This window comes from Centruroides vittatus, unplaced genomic scaffold (genome assembly GCF_030686945.1).
Source record: "Centruroides vittatus isolate TY-2023 unplaced genomic scaffold, ASM3068694v2 contig_235, whole genome shotgun sequence".
In the NCBI taxonomy this organism is placed as follows: Eukaryota; Metazoa; Arthropoda; class Arachnida; order Scorpiones; family Buthidae; genus Centruroides; species Centruroides vittatus.
The window spans coordinates 480,000-500,212 of record NW_027121470.1 but is presented as its reverse complement, the minus strand read 5'-3'; the positions used below and the strand labels follow the sequence as shown (position 1 = coordinate 500,212).

Here is a 20,213-nt window from a genome sequence, read left to right as displayed (position 1 = left end):
TCTGATAGAAATTTTATTTAAAAGTGTATATAAATCCAACAGACTCTTCCAAACCATTTAAGGGTTAAATAGAACTGTGTTTAGAACCTAAACATAATTTTTTTAATTTAGACATTAATGCTAATTAAAGACTAATTTTTTATTTAGACATAGAATAAATACGTATATTCTACAAAATTTCATTATAAAAATGTAAAATCAGTTCTGTCTAGTGACTTGAACTATGCAGATTGTAATGCGCGGTATTCTTCTTCTTATTATTATTATATCGGCATAAATGTGTTTTAAACGAGTATTTAATTTAATTAATATTTTATATTTTGATATTTTCCAGGAAAAATTTTAAATCGGTTTTCCAAAGATGTTAATAATATGGACGATACGTTACCTTCTATTTATTACCAATTGATAAGAGTAAGTTCGCATTCATTTCGAATTTGTGAAGTAATTTGTATAATATATCTATATATATTATTTATCATAGATGAAGGGTAATTTCTGACTGCAAAATTCACTAAATATCGTTGAAAAGTAGAAATTACGTATATATATGACTCTGTATTAAATGATCGTAACCATGGCTGTAAACCCCTACTTTGACAGACATTGCTGTTATGCAACAGACATTATAAGTTGCAAATTTCTACGGAACATATACATTTTTTTTACAAATTTCTAAAATTCTTTTATTAGTAATAACGTACGTCGTACTGTTCATAAATTTGAAAAATAAATATAAGTATTTATTTCATTAGTAATTTACGTTGTTCTATTTTAGGGATACAGACTTTACATTGGCATGTTTTTGATTCAAGCGATAATATGTCCTTATCTACTAATATTAATCTGTGTTCTTTCAATCCTTTTCTATTTTTTGTGGACTGTCCATAGCCGAGTGTTGCAAAGCATAAAATATATGGAAGGAAAATGTAAGTATCAATACTTCAGTTAATGTAATAAATTTTTGTGCTCTGAACAGCATGGAGATTATTAAGATCGAAATTTTTATTGTGTTTTTGAGTAATTTTCTAGAATAATTTTAAAATTCATAATTTCTGACTTTTTACTTTTTTGGTTGTTATATATAACAGAGGAAAAGTCTGAAGATCGGTCAAAAAATGACCTGCCGCAAGATTTTTACATTTTTAAGCTCAACATACCTTGAAATTTTAAGAAATGCAAAAAATTCGGAAGTGTTTTTTCTATATGTATGGATGTTAGTGTGTATATGTGTATGTGAATGCGGGGGGAAGATTTTTTTCACCCTCTTTGAAGCTTGATAACTTTTGTGCTTTTTGTCGAAAATTTCTGAAATTTGGCAGAGGGGCTGATGCTTTCGTGATTAAAAATAGCAGGGGAGGTGCGACAAGGGGTCGTGTGAATTTCCATAGGATCGGACTTAAAGACGATTTTACTCGTTATTAGCATTTACAATTTTTTATAAAACCAATCCCTATCGTCAAAATTAAGCTTTTGGCCATTTTATAACAGTTAAAAATATAAATTAAAAAAAATATATATAATTTAATACATGAATAGGTGACGCCACGAAATGTTGCCGGAAAAGTTAAGCAACTCGCTTCTGGATTTTTAAATTGTAAATTGTTTAATTTACGCATTCGACATCACGTCGTACATTTCCAAAAATTTGATGGACCACGGAGTATTTGTAGCATCGAAGTATTGCTTATATAGAAAACGTTCCTGTCTTAACAATCAGCATAAAACTTTGATGTTTTCTATTAGATTTAGAGAGATGTTTATTTTTGAATCTGTGTATTAGATTTTTGACAACTGGGCGACAATATCGCATAAAAATATGAAAACATTTTTCTGGGTAGAATAAAGTAATAACATTCATATTTAAATCACTTCAAAATGGAAGATTTGTTTATATAGTTATAAAAAGAATTAGCAGATTACTAATAATACTAGGGAGCCTAATTTATTTACTCTCTCCTGCAAAAGTAATTAACTCTTTTTTTCGTGTCCTTCAAATATAAAGTGTTTCTCTGAATTCACAAACAAACTCCATGTCAATTAGAGTGACTTGAGATAATTTATATCGAGATAAAATTTTATATGTTTATTTTTTGCACCTTTTGATAATATTACAATAAAATGAGCATAAAAAAACTCATTTTCTTCAACCTATGAATGTTTTTAGTATAAAAATGTGGAAATTAATTATGTAATCATAGTTCTGATGCGCTGATGATAATTTCACAATTTTGGAAAAAATAAAGCCCAAACGACTGCATTAATTATCAGAGGAGAATTATTTCTCTTATCCGTTTTTATTCATTTTTAATTATTTGGGCAAAATTCTTAAAAACAATCCTTTTAAGAGAAGCTCTTCTTTTTGCTATATCAAGATATAATCACATGCATAAGGACTCTTGAAACAAACTTTAAATTCCTCATTTCAATACAAGTATTGTTTGCACCCCACAATTGCCTATCATAAATCTCATCAGAATGTCAAATATCTCGGTAAGCTATTTCGGAAATAACTATTTCACACACTATCTCTTTGATATAACACTCTTTAATGTCTTTAGTTGTTGGAATGCAATACGAAGAAACTGTAGACGTATACATTTCCCTGTCTGTCTGTCCTTCGTTTATTTCCAGAACAGAGTCAGATAGATAAAAATTGAAACCAGATATTGAAGGATTAGGAACAGGAGGGAATTTAAATCATCCTAAAATCAGTTTCTAGTAAACAGTAATTTATAAAATACAGTGGAACCTCGCTTAACGAGCACCTCACATAGCGAGTAATTCGCATAAAGAGCATAATAAATTGTAAAAAATGCCTCGCTTAACGAGCTACGTTTCGCATAACGAGTGACAAGAGAGGGGAAGTTACGGATTGTGGGCATGTTCCATCACTCTGTGTTTAGCACTCGTTCTGCAAACATCTTAGTGTCGCTTGTGATCACACATTTTTCCAAACTTGTGTTCAGACATATTACATATAAACATCAACAACCATAGCCCGTTATACAATAAACACTCCAAACGATATACCAAATTCTTGGGCTATGTAAAGGTTATAAGTAAATATTAGAAATGAATTAATTTCACTAGAGATAGGCAGTTATGCTGCCATCTTGTATTAAATTTAATGACCAATTTCAAATTAAATTCCAGAAATGTCTAAATTAAAAAGTAGTTATTTATAATTATTAGACATTCTAGAAGAGAATTAACTGAATAAATATATATTAATTTATATAAACAATTAATTTTAACTTACAATTCTAAAATCTGTTCAATTTCTTACATAAACTTCTTGTGTTAAATTAATTATTTCATTAATAAATTTATAAATGCAATAATTAGATTATAATATATATCAATTAGGAAAGAATCAATTAAATAATTAAATTATATATATAAAAACATTATTTTGCCAGTTAGGAGTCCAGTATTTTCTCATCTAAGTGTATCTCTTTATGGAATTACAACCATCAGAGCATTTCATGCTGAAAGTAAATTTATATCCACTTTTAATGGATACCAAGATAGGCACAATGCAATATGGTTTATTTTCTTAGCGTTAAATCGATGGATTTCTACATATGGACAGATCGTTTGTTTGATAAATATAATTATTACTGTTCTTGTTTTCATCTTTTCAATTAATACAGGTAGGTAATTATATTAAAATTTTCTTTAGTATATAATATAAATAATATTGAATTTATAATTGCAACTGTAGATGATGCAGGAAGCAAAATCGGACTAGTCATGAATTACGGATTAATGATATTTTTGTATTTTCAACTGCTTATTAAACAAACGTCTGAAATGGAATTTCAGGTATACTTTATTTAAAATATTAACAATTACACAAGAAAAGTTTTAAAACACATACTTAAACACTATAAAATAAACGTAAAGCTGAAATGAGTTTAATATTTATCAAATTTTTCAGATGAACTCGGTAACACGCATTGTGAATTATAGCAAATTGAAATCAGAAGCACCATACGAAACGTCACCTGATAAAAAGCTATCAGCTGATTGGCCACAAAAAGGAGAAATTCAGTTTTATAATGTTTCTTTACAATATGCTAAAGATAAAAACACTGTTTTAAAGAACTTAACATTTCGTATTCGCTCGGGAGAAAAGGTAAACATTTGAACACATTCAGGAAACATTACTTGTAATTATTGTCTGAAATTGTTTTATTATTTATTAACTGTAGATAGGAATTGTTGGGAGAACAGGAGTGGGAAAGAGTTCGTTAATAGCTGCATTATTTCGTATGTCAGAGCCAACAGGAACGATTACAATTGATGGTATTGACACGAAAGATATTGGTCTTCGGGATCTACGTAGCAAAATCTCGATCATTCCTCAAGTAAACGATAATTAATTTAGTCGAAACAATTATTTCTTTAATAAGATTTCTGTACAAAATTATCTTTCTTATATAAAACTTCTAATTTTTAAATGAGATAAAATACATATGATACAGATATAAAATGAGTTTATCCACATATGTAAAGCAGAATACGAATTATTTAAGTATTTTATTTAAATTATTTTTTATTGTTTTCTCTTTTGAATAATGGATGAAGAATGGATAAATCTTCGTATATCAACTGCTTAATAATGACTCCTAATTTGTATAATTCAAAGATCTGAATGCATTTTCAAATTCTTCAAAATATAAATAAAATGTTGTGTATAGTTAAAGATTATATTAATATAAAATTTCATTAATATCGGAAAAATGAAATCAAAATTTCTCATTGTACTGTACAGTACATATAGCTAAAACTGTAAAACTTCATCATCATCCTTTGCCACTCTTCACACAATATTCAACGTGATCCAAATCCCAGAATCCACAAGAAAAGAAGATTATTCGTTGTGCAACAACTCTGGCATCATCTATTATTGTAATTTACATAAGCGAAGCTCCTGCCAGTACATGTCAACTGGGAAGTGTGCCAATAAAGATCCTGCTGAGGGCAATTAAACTATTTCACTGGGGTCCTGATAGTATATCTTGTGACATGACAGAGTTAATACAGGCTAGTTCTGCTCACTTTGAATGCAGCAACATGGCATCATTTAGAAGTAAATAATTAAACTCACACTTTGAGTCATGAAAATTTTTTCAATTACAGCATAGTCGCATGGTAACTAATCAGACATTTTATGAAAAGTATTCAATAATTTGCAATTGTCTGGTAATGATTTTGAATTGTTAAAATTCTTCGAGTCGAAATTTCTTTCAATACGTAGCAAGCTGATCCACCGGGAAGAAATAAAAGCAAAATTAAGATGACCGTTGCTACATGAACAGAATTTGTTCTCTGGATCAAAAACAAAAATGATTTTCACACAGAGCTTGCATACAGAACTGAATGCAAGCAGCTCTGTGAGTTGTTACAAAATGTACAGCAAAAATGTACATATTGCATTTTGTAGAAATAAAAAACTGCTGGTAACTGACAACACTGTTCTATAATTGTTGGAATAATGAATTATTATGTTGTTCTAACTAAGTAGTAAAGTTAATTTATCAATGGCATTATACTAATATGCTAACAGTAAGTTTAAATCTCTGTAATTCGAACTTACACAAAAAGTTTTTGAGAAATAAGTAAAAAAGGATTTTCCAGATATTTCTAATGTGTACTCATCAATCCTTTTTCAGGGTAATTATTCAGTACAAAATCAGATAAATTATTTAAATATTTAGCTTTTTCATAATTTTTATTCACTCAATTTAACATGAGAAATCGTAAAGTACCTTTTATTCAACTCTGATTAATACAAGAAATGTGTGTCGTTTTTCCAGGATCCAATGTTATTTACCGGTCCTCTTCGAAAAAATATCGATCCTTTTGATGAATATTCGGAAGAAAATCTGTGGCAATCCATTGAAGAGGTTAGAAATAAATAAATAAAAAATACATGTATTTAAATTTACGCTACTATTCGAGTTTTGAATTTCTGTTTTGTAAATGAATGCATTTTCACATTTATACGTAGAAAATATTTATATACCAGGTGCAGTTAAAAGAAGTTATTGGTAAATTACCTGGCGGATTGTATACACACTTAACAGAAGGAGGGAAAAATTTCAGCGTTGGACAAAGACAATTAATTTGTCTTGCCAGAACCATTCTTCGTCAGAATAAAATTATTGTCATGGACGAAGCAACATCCAATATTGATAAAAGGTAAAAAGATACGAAATATACAGAAGATATTATCTAATTTCAAATGTAAAATTATTTAAGTTAATAATAATTATTACTGCCAAGATAATTGTTATAATTGTTTACATTGTACAGGTGGGAAAGAGAGTCACTTAACACTGCTGCTTCAAAATATAAAATGTGCATTGAGCATATCATGTAACTTGCATAACTCTGTAGCGTTCGAAGTAGGTCAATAAAATCATTCAGAAAACAATTCCTTGTGAAATTCTGACCCTAAATGATGTGTCACATAACCCTCTTCACATTTAGTTTCGGAGTTGCATTAAATACGGCGGCCGTGCGTGTAACACACATCAATCTGATTTTCCCTTATTGTAATGTATTCCTGACATAAGCGAATTAACTTTGGGTACATTCTATATTCTGTAGAGAAATGTTAAGTGACGTTTTCCCCCAACACTCTAGATTATTTTCTAGTCACCTATTGTTTCAGTTTGAATTATAATCATATATCAAATAGCTTATTTTTGAGCATTGAGCAACCATTATTATGATATAATTCACTTTGTCAAATCTGTAACGTTAATAGTATTTGTACATAGATTAATTATAAATACATTAAGGTTTATGAATACAAATGTATTGTATTCTGGACAGGCCCTTCAAACACGAAGTAATAAATTTTCAGTATTTTATTTTGACATGTATGAATTTAATAAAATATGTACGATGTATTTTTAGTGTACAATATACAACTTATCTAAAATATATTTTAGAAGGTATCCAATTGAAATATATGATATGATATTAGAAGATGAAATATGTAAAACATCGTGAATCACGAATCAATTCATGTTTTGCAAATTTCTCTCTAATTTTGAAATTATTTCATTAAATTCATAAATTTTTCTTCTCATATTTGATATGATAAACGGTAATTTTGAAATCTGTGTCATAATTGTTGAACCACTTCCGATAATAACGAAATCTTTGTTTTTTTTTTGCCAACAAAGTCACGTTATCATCTTTTCAACAAAGCCTCAGTTACAGTGTGGGACAAATCCAATACAAGCAAAAAAATCTATCAAAACAATCGACTTTATTAGAGTTATTGGTACAGTCAAGTTCATGTGTTTTAAAATAAATAATAGGTTTATACAAATTTGAAAAACTGGCGTTAGAATAGAATTTTAATAGAATTTCTTCTGAGAAGTAGAAAACCAGCGAATTTATGTTGACAAACCTTTAAAGACAATTGAAAAAATAACTTCAATTTTTTATATAAATGTAAATAACTAATTAAGGATGTGTACTTATATAAAATACTTGCATATATTCATGTAAAATAAAATCATCTGTCATACATGAGGAAAAGTGTAAAACTGACAGAGAAAAAACAAGGACAAATTGATACTTTATGGCTACAACTACGAAACTATTGCGCAATATCTTTCGAAATACGAAGAATTTTCATGGTTGTGTACGATTATATTTAAAAATCTAGTAAATACTAATAGAAAAACAACATTGGAATACCTTCTACGACAAAAACAAGAAATAAGAGGCATATTTTGACAGTTGCAACAACAGCGTGATGTCAGCATCAAAACTTTTGAACTATTCACAGTTAAAAGTTCATTTTCGTGCATCTCAAACAGTGATAAAATTATCAGTACAATTTAACAACAATAAATTTAAATGAAAACCACCTAAAGAATATAAAATCATTGGATTTACTGACGTACAAAATTATATCCTGGGATACAAAATGACAATGGATTATTTTTGATGGAAAAGATCAAACTAGGCGGTCCGGTTTGTGAACTTTCATAATTTGCAAAAAAGTGAAAGGATTTTTTCTTGAAGACAGATGGATGGTGGTTCCATTATGATGTGGGGTGCCATTTCTTGCATGGGAAAGTCACCCATTGCATTCATAAATGGACGAATGGATTTAAAAAATCTTTAGCAGCTAATTCAAAAAACTTTTCTTTTTAATGTGCAAAAATTAGCAGGCAGGTGGTTTTATTTCATGCAAGACAATGCATCTGCTAATTTTTCTCGCAACACAAAAAACTTGATTTTAGTGAAAGATTTCAAACTGTTATATCATCCAACTCGACCTCTATATCTAACCCCAATCGAGAATATCTGGGATAGGCTTTCGAAAACTGTGTATGCTAATTACAAACAATACATTTCAGTAAAATACTTAAAGATTGCATTGGGGGAAAGCACGGATTGTTGTATCACCTCCCACAATCTAAACATGTATTATGAGTATGATAGAATGCATTTCTGAGGATATCCAAGAGCGGAGGTACACAAGATTTGCAGTTACTGTTACAGTTATCTGTAAAATTTTGTTAACTTAAATTACCTATTTTCTATTTTTCGTAAGAAATAATCTGACATTAATTTTTCACTATTCTATAAACAATAAACATACTATTTTACTTTTAAAGCATATAAACATGAACCAATAAAGTTAACCAACAAGTAAACTTAAACAATTATCCTTAAAATTTTGCTTGCCACCGTAATAATGCCACTCTTGTCCGTTTTTATATGGCTGCTTAATATATTTGCAATTTGTCTGATATTTAGAAATTGTTTTCTAACAATTTAGAAGCATAGACTATCGTTGCATCGTTTTCACGAGTTTCTACAATGCGCTGCTTAAATAATGGGAAGGAGTACATCATATTTATGTTTTATATTAAAGCTAATATTTAAATATTATAATACATTTTCTTTTCTTTTTTTTATTTCTAGCACTGATTTCTGCTTACAAAAGATACTTCGTGAGAAATTTAAATCTTGTACAGTGCTGACAATAGCACATAGATTAAATACAATTATCGATTCGGATAGAGTTTTGGTAAGATTCTATTGTTTAATACTATGAAATAAATATATTTTGAAACAAATGTTTTCATATTTCAGGTTCTTGACAGGGGAAAAGTACAGGAATTTGACTCGCCATATGAATTACTAAAAAATGTAAATGGTACTTTTTATAATTTGGTAAAGAACACAGGAGTAACTTCAATGAATGAGTTATACAAAATTGCAAAACATAAATATTATGTTAAACAAAGTATCGTAAAAACAAAATTATAAATCATTGGATCGTCACCGATATGCAGTATATTTTGTAGTCTTGTGTTGTTTTTTTTCAATCCTTAACCTAATCTTTATCCTTGCCGCGTTTGGAATCGATAAACTCTAAACGTTTGATAATATTTGTGAGTTCTACTGTAAAATGCATGTAAGTTATTATATAAATTTGTTTTTGAGAAATTATTGTTTCAAATATTTAAAATTTCCATAAAAGAACTGAATTTTACAGAACTAAACGAGACTATTTGTATTTCAGTTAAATTTTTCATTGTTACAATTAAATAAACTGGAATTTTTATGAAAATTTGGGCATTCGTGTTAATTTCCTTTTTTTAATTAAAATTCATTTGATTCATTGTAAAAACACATGATTAGTTGATTTACATACATCTTTTCGTTTGAAACCGCGTGTACTTTTTGAAACTACAAATCAAAAACCATGTTGAAGAAATCTCTTGTGAAAATGTACTGTACTGTACAATAGAGTATGATAAAATTTTCGAAAGTAATATAGCGCTAGTATGGATAGGTAGCTTCCTGTTTCGTCAATCGCACTGTGTATACATTGCTTAAAAGTTGCTTATTTAGTTATTTGGGTATTTTTGAAATGCCAGTCAATTGTTGTTTGCTTCATCGTCAACCGTAAACATCCAGGTTTAAAATTTCATAAACTTCGGATGATCCGATAAGAAATAAAATAGGAATGGGAAGTAAAGATAAAAACTGGAAAGAAAATCAGTCGATACGCACGTATCTGTAGCAGGAAAATTTATAAGAAAAAAATAATTTTGAATTGTTTAGACTAATAATACTTTACAAGTGTAAATGCATTTTTGTTGAACAATCGAATGGTATGTTATTACATCACACTTGATATTATAACAAACAGCTAATCATTTTAAACCTTTGAAATCTAAATAGTTTTAAACACTAATAACACAATTCCAAGAAATAATAAACTTTTAAAGGTTGAAATTCAAAATGTGGCGAAGAAACTGTCATGGGAGGCGAGCCGTTGACCTTTTTTTTTTCTTTTTAGGCACAGGCCTACCGGGTGTCACTCCTACACGGGTGACACCCGGGGTGGGCCGCCCCCACCGCCCCCTAGCTACGCCTCTGTGCATATATATGAATTCCGAGGTGCTGGAAAGTTTTAAAAAAAAGCTACAATAATTATTCATTCGAAAACTGTGCCCAGTGTATAGACAAAACAATAAAATTACGGAAAATGAAGAGAAGTGAACACAAGAAAAAATTATCTGACAGAGATAAACGAATGGGTTTCTATTTACTAAAATCTGTGTGTCATCAGACTAAGTGATAGTAACGTAAAATACTGCAAATAAAATTGAAACCTACTTTGACACCTGGTCAGAAGCAACAAAATCTTCAATAGGCTAAATTTGTCATGAGCTGCAAGAAGAAGTGAAAAAAAATTTTAAAAAAGTAGAATTTAGATGGACCCGATTGTTATGGATATTATTGGCATAATGTGAAAAGAGAAGCCAAAGTTATAATGAGTAGTCAGTTAGGAGGTGGCATTGTAATAGTTTTGAATACTTTTGGGTTTAATGGGAAAACTGATATTGTCATTGTTGATAAAAAATGAATTCTTCAAAATATCATGATACGTTAAACATTAATTTGATTACATTAAGACCTTTACTTAGTGGAAATAATTGGATATTTCAACAGGATAATGCTTCACTCCATGCATCAAAATCAACTAAAAAACGATATTAACGAAAACACGAAAAGTATTAGACTTGCTTTCTAGAATTCCAGATTTTAGTCCAACACAAAATTTGTGGAGTGTAATAACAAAAATAGTTTAAGATTAAAACAAGCATCATTCTCAAGTAAATCCGTTAAAATTAGCAATTATGGATGCTTGAAAAAATATTGAAGTGAAACAATTGCAAAAATCGATTCAGACTATGTGTGGTTGTGTTTGGTGTTATTCAAATAAAAAGAAGTCCAAATAGATATGAAACAATATGAATTTTGTCAAAAAATATGATGTACTTATAATACGAGGGTAGGCTGATAAGTAATGCACACTTGCTTGTAGAACACGAACAAAAATAAGTGACAAGATCGGGCAAAAAGTACATTAAAGTACAGGTACAATTCATAAGCTTCAAAATCAAATATTTATTTTTCAATATAGTCACCGTTAAGGCTAACACATTTCTCCCAACGTGTAAGAAGTTTCTCATTCCATCAATAATCACCTGGCGTTAATAATCTTGCAAAATGACAACGCTCGACCACCCACCTGCGCGCAACTGGAGAAGCTCTTCAAAACCTGAAGTTTGAACCGATTCCACACCCTCCTTATTCTCCCGATCTTGCTCCTTGTGATTTTTAATTTTTTTTCTACTCAAGAGAGACCTCAAGAGTAATCCTTACACCTCGGACGATGAGATGAAGGCAGCCTGGATTTGAGAAAAGTCGGAAGAATTTTTTAGTGACAGAATGTAAAAACTTTTTACACGTTGGGAGAAATGTGTTAGCCTTAACGGTGACTATGTTGAAAAATAAATATATGATTTTGAAGCTTAAGAATTGTCCTTTAATGTACTTTTTTCCCCGATCTGTCAATATGGATTTTCCCTAACCCATCTGCCCAAGCAGGTGCAGCATAGCCAATAATGGGCAGGAACACTGAGTCATAAATAATACTCATTATTTCAGAACACAATCCCCACTTTGACTTTGCTATCTTTGAGAGTGCATTGAACATCCTGTTTGTCCTATTACATATATATTTGATATTGGGGATCCAGCAAAGCTTGTGGCTAATGACAATGCCCAAGTACTTTAATGATGTTACAACTTTTACACTACTATCCCCCATATGTACAATAGGCAAGGACGACGCCAGCCAATGGGTAAGGGGGGGCAAGATGATGTAAATTGATAGATGATATGAATTGTATGTAGGTAAAATAGAAACGATTCATAAAGTTTTAATCATTTACTATGTACCGGAAAAGAAATATCTCAAATAAAACATTTTCTTTAACTTACAAGACGCCTAAGAAGATTATTTTAATTAAAACTTAGCATTTAAATAACTTTTTCGAATTTCTAGGGGAGGGCAGCTGCCCCTCTGCCCCTCCCCCTGGCGACTCCCTTGACAATAGGTACTCTTTGATATAAATGTGGTGCTCTTGGCTTTGTAAAAATAATTTCCTTTGTCTTGTTTGAGTTAAATTCTAGTTTGTTCGTTTCGCCCCAGTCCTTTATTTTTGCCAGAATGGAATTAGCCTTTACTTCTATTTCTGCCCGAAAGAAAGCCGCCACCAGTACCATTACGTCATCTGCGTACAACACTGTCCAGTCATTTCCAAATTTTTCATTTAAGAATCCGTTGAATAGCAGGTTCCACAAAAATGGGCCCAATACTGAGCCCTGTGGGCAGCCACGAGAAATGTGTCTTGTATATGTCCTTGAGCCAACGCAGAGGGTAGATGTGCGGTCCTGCAGGTAACTCCATAATATATTATATATATAAGCTGGGCACTTACTTTGTTGAAGTCTGAAGAGTACCATAGGCCACCAGGCCGAGTTAAAAGCTCCCGCAATATCCAAACTTAGTCCTAACACATAGGGGTGGGTAGTTAGCAATTCTTTCACTTTAGTAATTACTGATAGAATAGCGTCTGTAGTACCATAGCCACTGTGGAATCCGTATTGTTGCTCATGAAAATATTTATTTTTATCAATAAACCAAACCGTCCTGTTCAAAATCAACCTCTCCAAAACTTTTCCCATAATGGGCAACAGAGAAATGTTCCTGTAATCATGTGGTGAAGTGACAGGCGTGTCTCTGACTTTAAAAATGAGTACAAGTCTTGCCTTCTTCCAGGCCATTGGAAAGATATTGTATTGAAGGCAATAATTATAGATAACCAGAGAAATTTCTGTCGATGTTCCCATATTTCCTTTACAATATCTGCCGAAATTTTATCGAGGCCTGGGACCTTACGTGCTAATCTTTTAATTGCCTCATTAACTTCCAGTGCCGTAGAGGATGGTGGACAAGGGCCCTGAAGAAAAGAGGCAGTCTGATTTCTTATGATTTGCTGTGTTGTGCTGTCCTCTGAAACAATGTCCTCAGGGCACAGGGTATGTAGTAAAAGATCAATGGTATCTTCCATGTTTGCCTCTTTGCCGTCTATTCCACAAAGTCCTGTGAGACAAGTAGCAGTCTTCAATTTGAAAGCACAACTTTTGTAAATGAATCCCCATGGATCTGTAGACGCCAACGAGCAAAATTCAATCCATGATAGAATTTTAGCTTCCTTGATAGCCTGTTTGTAGATGGCTATCGGTATCAAAACGATATTTGTCAAACAATGAAGAAGAAAGATTCTTTATAAACTGCGATATCCGTTAAATCGAATGGCCTGTTAATGTGACTCGTGTAAACGCCTGTAGCGACAGAGTGGCACCACTTTCTTGTTAATAATGGAGTTTCGCTTCTACATGTATTACTTCAAAATGGCTAGTATGAACGACCCGCAGTTGTTTTTATTAGATTATACGGAGAAAGAATATTTGCCACTTGTGGCACATCTTTCTAGCGCAACAATGTGGATCTTCTGTCCGGGGCCTTACAAACGTGGAAAAAAACCGAAAACTGCATGTTGCCAGCTAGTTGGCAAGGCTCGAACCCATGACCAACTATCACTTTTATATTGTGTTATTCACTCGGCTACTGGTGAACTTAAACACAAAAATATCTCACATATTTTTTCTCTTAAAGTAATAAATTTTCCAGTTTTTTTTTTTTTTTTTTTTTGTTAATAAAGCAGACAAATTACAATTTAATCTCATACTTGTTTATTAATTTTCTCATACAATTATAACATTTTTAATTTAGTTATAAAGAATTACGAAATATAATATTTATATAAATTTACGTGCTTACAGGTTGGTGCAACAAATATAATTTCCTAAATAGAAACTTTTATGGGAACAAAATTACAGAAAGATAAGATTCATTATATCCTTAAGTAAATTGCGGGCCTTATTTCTATCCTGAAAAACAATTATTAAATTAGTAATATTATATACATTTTATGTTTTTGTTAGAATTTAAAACATTAATTTATTATGTCATGTATTGTGCACACGTTGGATATAATATTTTTGTGTATTGATATAATAATTTTTAATCATTACATGAATTGCTTTAAAGACAATTTAATAAAAATATATATTTATATTTAAACTCGATAATGAATTAAGGGTTAATACCTTTAGAAACCATTTTGAAAGTGTAATCATTCTTCGCTCGGTGACATTTTACCAGATCTTTGCAGTTCGCTTCTTTGCAGGCGTTGAGCCATGCCAAAGTCCATTCCGAAGGCGTTTCTTTGGGCGTATTGTTTTTGTCCAGCTGCCAAAAGTTGTATTCGTATAATTATTTTTAAAAATTGATTTCATCTTTTAAAAAATACATTATGCGCTTAAATGTACCTTAAAAAAGTCATCATAATAAATCTAGATTAAATTTGGATTCACTTGTCAATAGCATATTAAATGTGTTATAAGTAAAAATGTTCAGGTTTATTCTCTTCTAATGATAGCAAGACCTCAAAATTTCGAAATTTAGTGTCATCTACAACATTAGAAACACATTAAGATAAACTTAAGATTGAATTAAATTAAATTGGTGGATTAAGGCGAAGCAACACGCGGATAAATTGCCAAAAGAGAAAGGAATGTTTTCCTAAGAAATCATTATGCTAAACTACCCCCTGTTTAGGTGTTACACGATAAATTCTCGAAAAACATTAGGTATCCAGTCTGTTGAAAAAGCACAAATCCACAACCGGTAGTAGTTCAGTAGTTTTAACAACTCGGTTGCAGATGGTGTCTGCAAAAAGGAATTTAGTATACTATACTACACACTACACTATACTATCTATACTGGGTACTATCTTCTACACCATAAATACTGAACTCATAATACAGTATATAAGATGGCCTAATAGCCAAATGGTTAAAGTTTTAGCCAAACGAACTCGTGAAAGAGCGAATAGATCGTACCAGGTCGAAAATCCTAGTCATTGGACCAATACTGTTTTGAAGGAGACGAACACAAGCACGCTTGATAAGAAGGCCTACTTACTGCCCACAGAACAGAAAGATAACAACATAGTGTATACAGAAAAATGCTACCATACAGCTTTGACATTTGAACTAAATAGGACAACGAATACCTCAGGAAAAAAAATGAAACTTAAAAATTCACAAATTATAGGAGTTTTCTCTTACATTAAGAATTTTTACCGATTTTACATTAACTTCTTCCTATAATAAGAAATAGTTATTTCCAAATTACGAAGAACTTACCAGAGGCAATTGGCATATAACGTTGTGGTACTTCATACATTAACGCCATTCCTATCAGACAGATGCAAACGAATAAAGTCAAAAATGCTTTAGCCATGTTTTTTCTTGTTCTTCTTTTCTGAAATTCTCTACTCAGCACAGATATATTTCTCTTTATATATATGTGGTTCAAGTGACGTCAGTTTTATCTCATCCAATACGATGCTATGTATACTTATGTATGGATAATCAATAAAAACTTGAATGATAGGAATTTTCTATCATTAGAAAAGAATTTCACAACATTTAATAATTGTTCATTATTGTTTTAATTGATAAAATAATAGTTAATTGATAGTTCAGAGTAATAAATTGATATTAACAGTGGTTAATAATAATACCTACAATACAATTTCGTTAATTCGGCACCCGATAATCTAGCAGCGTTAAATACGTTGCTGATAATACGGAATTGTTCGATAATAAACCGTAATGCTAGTATTCTGCAATTCAGAATTTTCTTGGAAACATGCTGAGATAAAGACACTGGTGAAAATACAACCATGTGTATGAAAAGTCATACTGTATTATACGCACATGAATCATATTGCCATAAAATAAGCAAAATATATTGATTTTAGATTAATTAATAGCAATTAAGTTGATCATAGAGGAACTACAAAAGTGGTTCGGCATAAACAAAGTCCAGAGCCAAACGACAAGGAGACTTCCATCTCCCAAAATTCCTTTAGCTCTTGAATAAAAATAAATTACCAACTCATGATCAAAACGACTGATTTGATCATGAATGGTATGCAAATAGCTAGACACACATTTGATCTCCTGGCGAACCACTTTGTGCCATTGTAGTCCTATGATTAATGTAATTGGTATTAATTAATCTATAATTTATATATATTGTCTATTTTCCATTTTGCTACCGGTAGGCCGTTTCTTCGTAATTTTCCTCTTTTTGAAATATTTAATGATTATTAATGAAAAATAAACAATCTGATAAAATCTTGCTTGATATTTTAAAGATTTTTTACTATTAACTGAATACATTTTGAAAGTGTACTTTAGTGTAATGCAACGCATATACTATAAGCCAGTACGCACGATACATTTATTTACAAAGAACTAAATGTATGCATAAATTATTACATGCCTTTGTTGGAGTAATACAGTAAATATTATGCAGTTAAATTAATCTTCACCATTGTATATTTTTTTATCAGTATGCACCAGAAACTGCAAACGACAGCACAATACCTAAATGTCACAAATCCCCTTTTCACTATTGACTAGCTCAATAAGCTTTACATTTTATTTTCTCTTCTCATTATTGCAATGTGTTTACGACATTTCATTGTAAAACTTGATTGAACGACCTTCCGAGAATAAACACCATGTTTTGACAAATCTTATTTTCTGTGTCTACTATTAATCGTAATTCATAAATGAGAGGATTATTAGAAACTAGTAGGTAGGCCCGGCGTTGCTCGGGCAAAAGTAACGACAACGAAGATTAAGATTATTACGTTATAGTTAACCTTATCCTTTTTCACATAATGCAAGAATTGGGTGCCCCTGTTTCCAGACTAATTAGAGAATTTTTAGATGGGTCTAAAAATATGTTCGATTTTCCGCAAAAACGAAAAACTGCATCTGCGTCTTGCATGTCGCTTTCTCTTAACACTTCCATTATTACTTAACACTTCCATTGTTGAGGGAAGTGTTAAGCCTTAATCCTGTCCCTCTCCCCCGAGGGGAGGAATTTCGAAAAATCCCTTCTTAGTGTGCGTTCTAGTGACGTACCCTAACTGTGTACCAAATTTCAACTTTCAACTCCTAACTGTTTGGGCTCTGCGCTGATTATCAACTCGTCTCGATTATATATATATAGAAATGGCGTATTCCAGGTTGCGTAGATTTCCAAAAAGGAAGGTTTCTGTTTCAATTGAAAGCAATTTAATATGTAGTCTTTTGGACCAAAACACAATCTTCGTTGTGGAAACTAAGAGAGCCTTTTTATCGAACCCATTATTGATTCTGCCAAGATGACAATAGGGAGCAGGATGGTAAAAGACAGAGTTCTCAGGTATCCAGACGTACTTCTTCAAAAAATTCCTTGGGTTTTTTTCGAAAAAAACCCAAGAAATTTCCATATTCCTTTCCGTGGAGAAACTTGGATTGGAAATTCCAAGTCCCCAAACTGGTGGATGCCACTTTAACCGTTCGGTCAACAAGAAGACTTCCTTCAGAGAACATACATAGTAAACTGAGTTATTAGACTCGTGAACGAAATCCGAAAAACTCCACGCGGCAAAACAGTAGTGAAACGCGTACCTGCTACCAGCTACCATTGTTCCTTAGTTTTACCCACTCAGCCACTGATGAACGTTTTATTTGATAATTTCAAAGAGTTGTTCAACAAAAAGAACAGTAATATCTGTTTGTCGAGTTTTTCGAATGATATCTCAATTTTCCATGCATTGTAACACATGAAATGATGAAGTAAGTCTCTGATAATCAAAATAAATCACTGCTAAATACGGCCAACGAACACGTAATTCTAATTCGAAAATACGTTTCTTACAACACTTTGAAATAAGCCTAAATCTTTTTTTTATATTATTTATAAAAACTTTGTGGTCCATCTATCTTGTACTAAGTTGACTCACTAATAGAAAGGTTTGGCGAATACATCGTTAAACTGCAGGTATCATAATTGAATTAGATAACATTTTTTTTTCCTTTGGTACACTGAGTTGTATTTTTAAAAAATAATTTTAAGTTTTTTCTGCAAAAATACCTAAAATTCATTAAAATTAAAAATAAATTAAATTAATTTTTCATAATTATCTTTTATTAAAAATATTATTTATTAATGATTGTCTAATCGTTATTTTCATTTCATTAAAAATAATGATTAGACAACCATTATTTTTAATGGCATGTTTTTAATGAATGTTTTTACTTAATAATGAAAAACATAATGAATTTTAACTGTAATTATTATTGATTACATACTGAAAAAATTGATTGCATGCATTTCCCTGAATTTCACTTTTTTCAATGCTGATCGTACTGTTTTATTTTCAAATCGAATCACATATTCAAGCCCAGAAATGACCGAGTAGATAAAATTACCGAACAGTGTAATGTAATAAAGTGAAATAACAGTCCTGTCGTAGGGTTCGGTAGATGCGGCAAACCGTTAAGCAAGCGAGCGAACGAACAAACAAATGGCTTAACAAAGCAAATCTTACTATACTGGAATTAGAACACTTTCTGACATCATCATGTTCGACGTTATAATTTTAATTTTTTTCACAGAAAGTGAAATTTTTAAATTTTACAACATTGAACTTATTCAAATCATATTAGTCTATATTAATATAATATTCAAACTCTGGATTAGAGGTGGGAAAAATCCAGTTCCTTCCTGGAACTGGAACTGTTGGAACTGATTAAAGTGCTAAACTATTCCGATGGAATGGATTCTCGGGACTGCTTAGTCTGTTGGACTCGACGATTTCTCATCGGTTTGATATATATTTATCTCTCTCTGTTCTTAGCTTTTTGGTCGAACTCATCGAAATTTTCTTGCTCATTCTTTAGTGCTATGAAGGAAATATACACTTCCATGAAATCTGAACGCCTCACTCTTCTCCCGATTACATCTCTTTGGCAATTCGTGATAACCATAACAGCGGTTGGATTAAATAACGAAACTGGTAATATAGTTTTTATTTTAACGTTTAACTTTCTTACATTTTGGCCGCGTAATGCCGCACATATCTACTACTTCACTAATAAAAACAAATGATTAAGAATTCGAATAAAAGTGTAAATTTTCAAAATATCTTTATAAATTTAAAATCTCAAAACTAATTTCGTTATTTCTTAAAGTTCGTGGAACATTGTCAATTAATATTATGTTCAAATACAGATAAAGAGTTAACTATTCCGTTAAAAGCTGTATTCACAAAAGTACAAAATGAAGAGTGTTCATAATTCTGTAATTGGAACTGTCTCTAGTAGTTTCGAGTCTGATGCGATCCCGACCGGAACTAATCACTTCTAACTCTGGAACGTTCGATATTAGAATCGTTGAAAGTACAAGGTACTATTGCATGTTTGTCCCTTATTAGGTGTGCATTCGAATTTTGAAAAAGAAATGAATATTTGATTTCATCATTATAGTTTTATTAAATTACGGATAGTTTATTTACGGAGTTGTCTATTAGTGATAAAACAACTATACTACGTAATGGAAAATTAGGGCATTTGCACATGACTTCTTTTGCCCATATTCTACAAAACTAAGCTAATTATTCTACGTTACCACAAAATTATACTCAAAATACTCCAGTTATTTTTCCTGTTAAATCTTGCATCGATCATACACAAATTCTGCATTGCAATGATCGTTGGATTTCTTCTTATTGCGACAAAAAATGTATTCGTATATATGATTCTTTAAATTACGGTGAAATTTCTACGTAATTCAAAGTATTCTTACGAGGATTGTATTCTCATATTAA

At 31.0% G+C, this 20,213-nt stretch overlaps 1 protein-coding gene across 1 annotated transcript in view; it reads left to right on the top strand.

The window, feature by feature from the left end:
* LOC136971189 (ATP-binding cassette sub-family C member 4-like) overlaps positions 1 to 9,315 on the top strand; it is a 45,188-nt gene extending 35,873 nt beyond the window's left edge. Inside the window, exons 18-27 of the mRNA XM_067265662.1 lie at positions 335 to 414; positions 779 to 929; positions 3,423 to 3,656; positions 3,728 to 3,828; positions 3,944 to 4,141; positions 4,218 to 4,373; positions 5,826 to 5,915; positions 6,038 to 6,210; positions 8,968 to 9,073; positions 9,139 to 9,315. Coding sequence (XP_067121763.1) covers positions 335 to 414; positions 779 to 929; positions 3,423 to 3,656; positions 3,728 to 3,828; positions 3,944 to 4,141; positions 4,218 to 4,373; positions 5,826 to 5,915; positions 6,038 to 6,210; positions 8,968 to 9,073; positions 9,139 to 9,315 — 1,466 coding nt within the window. The remainder of the gene's footprint in view (positions 1 to 334; positions 415 to 778; positions 930 to 3,422; positions 3,657 to 3,727; positions 3,829 to 3,943; positions 4,142 to 4,217; positions 4,374 to 5,825; positions 5,916 to 6,037; positions 6,211 to 8,967; positions 9,074 to 9,138) is intronic.
* The last annotated feature ends 10,898 nt before the right edge of the window (positions 9,316 to 20,213 follow it).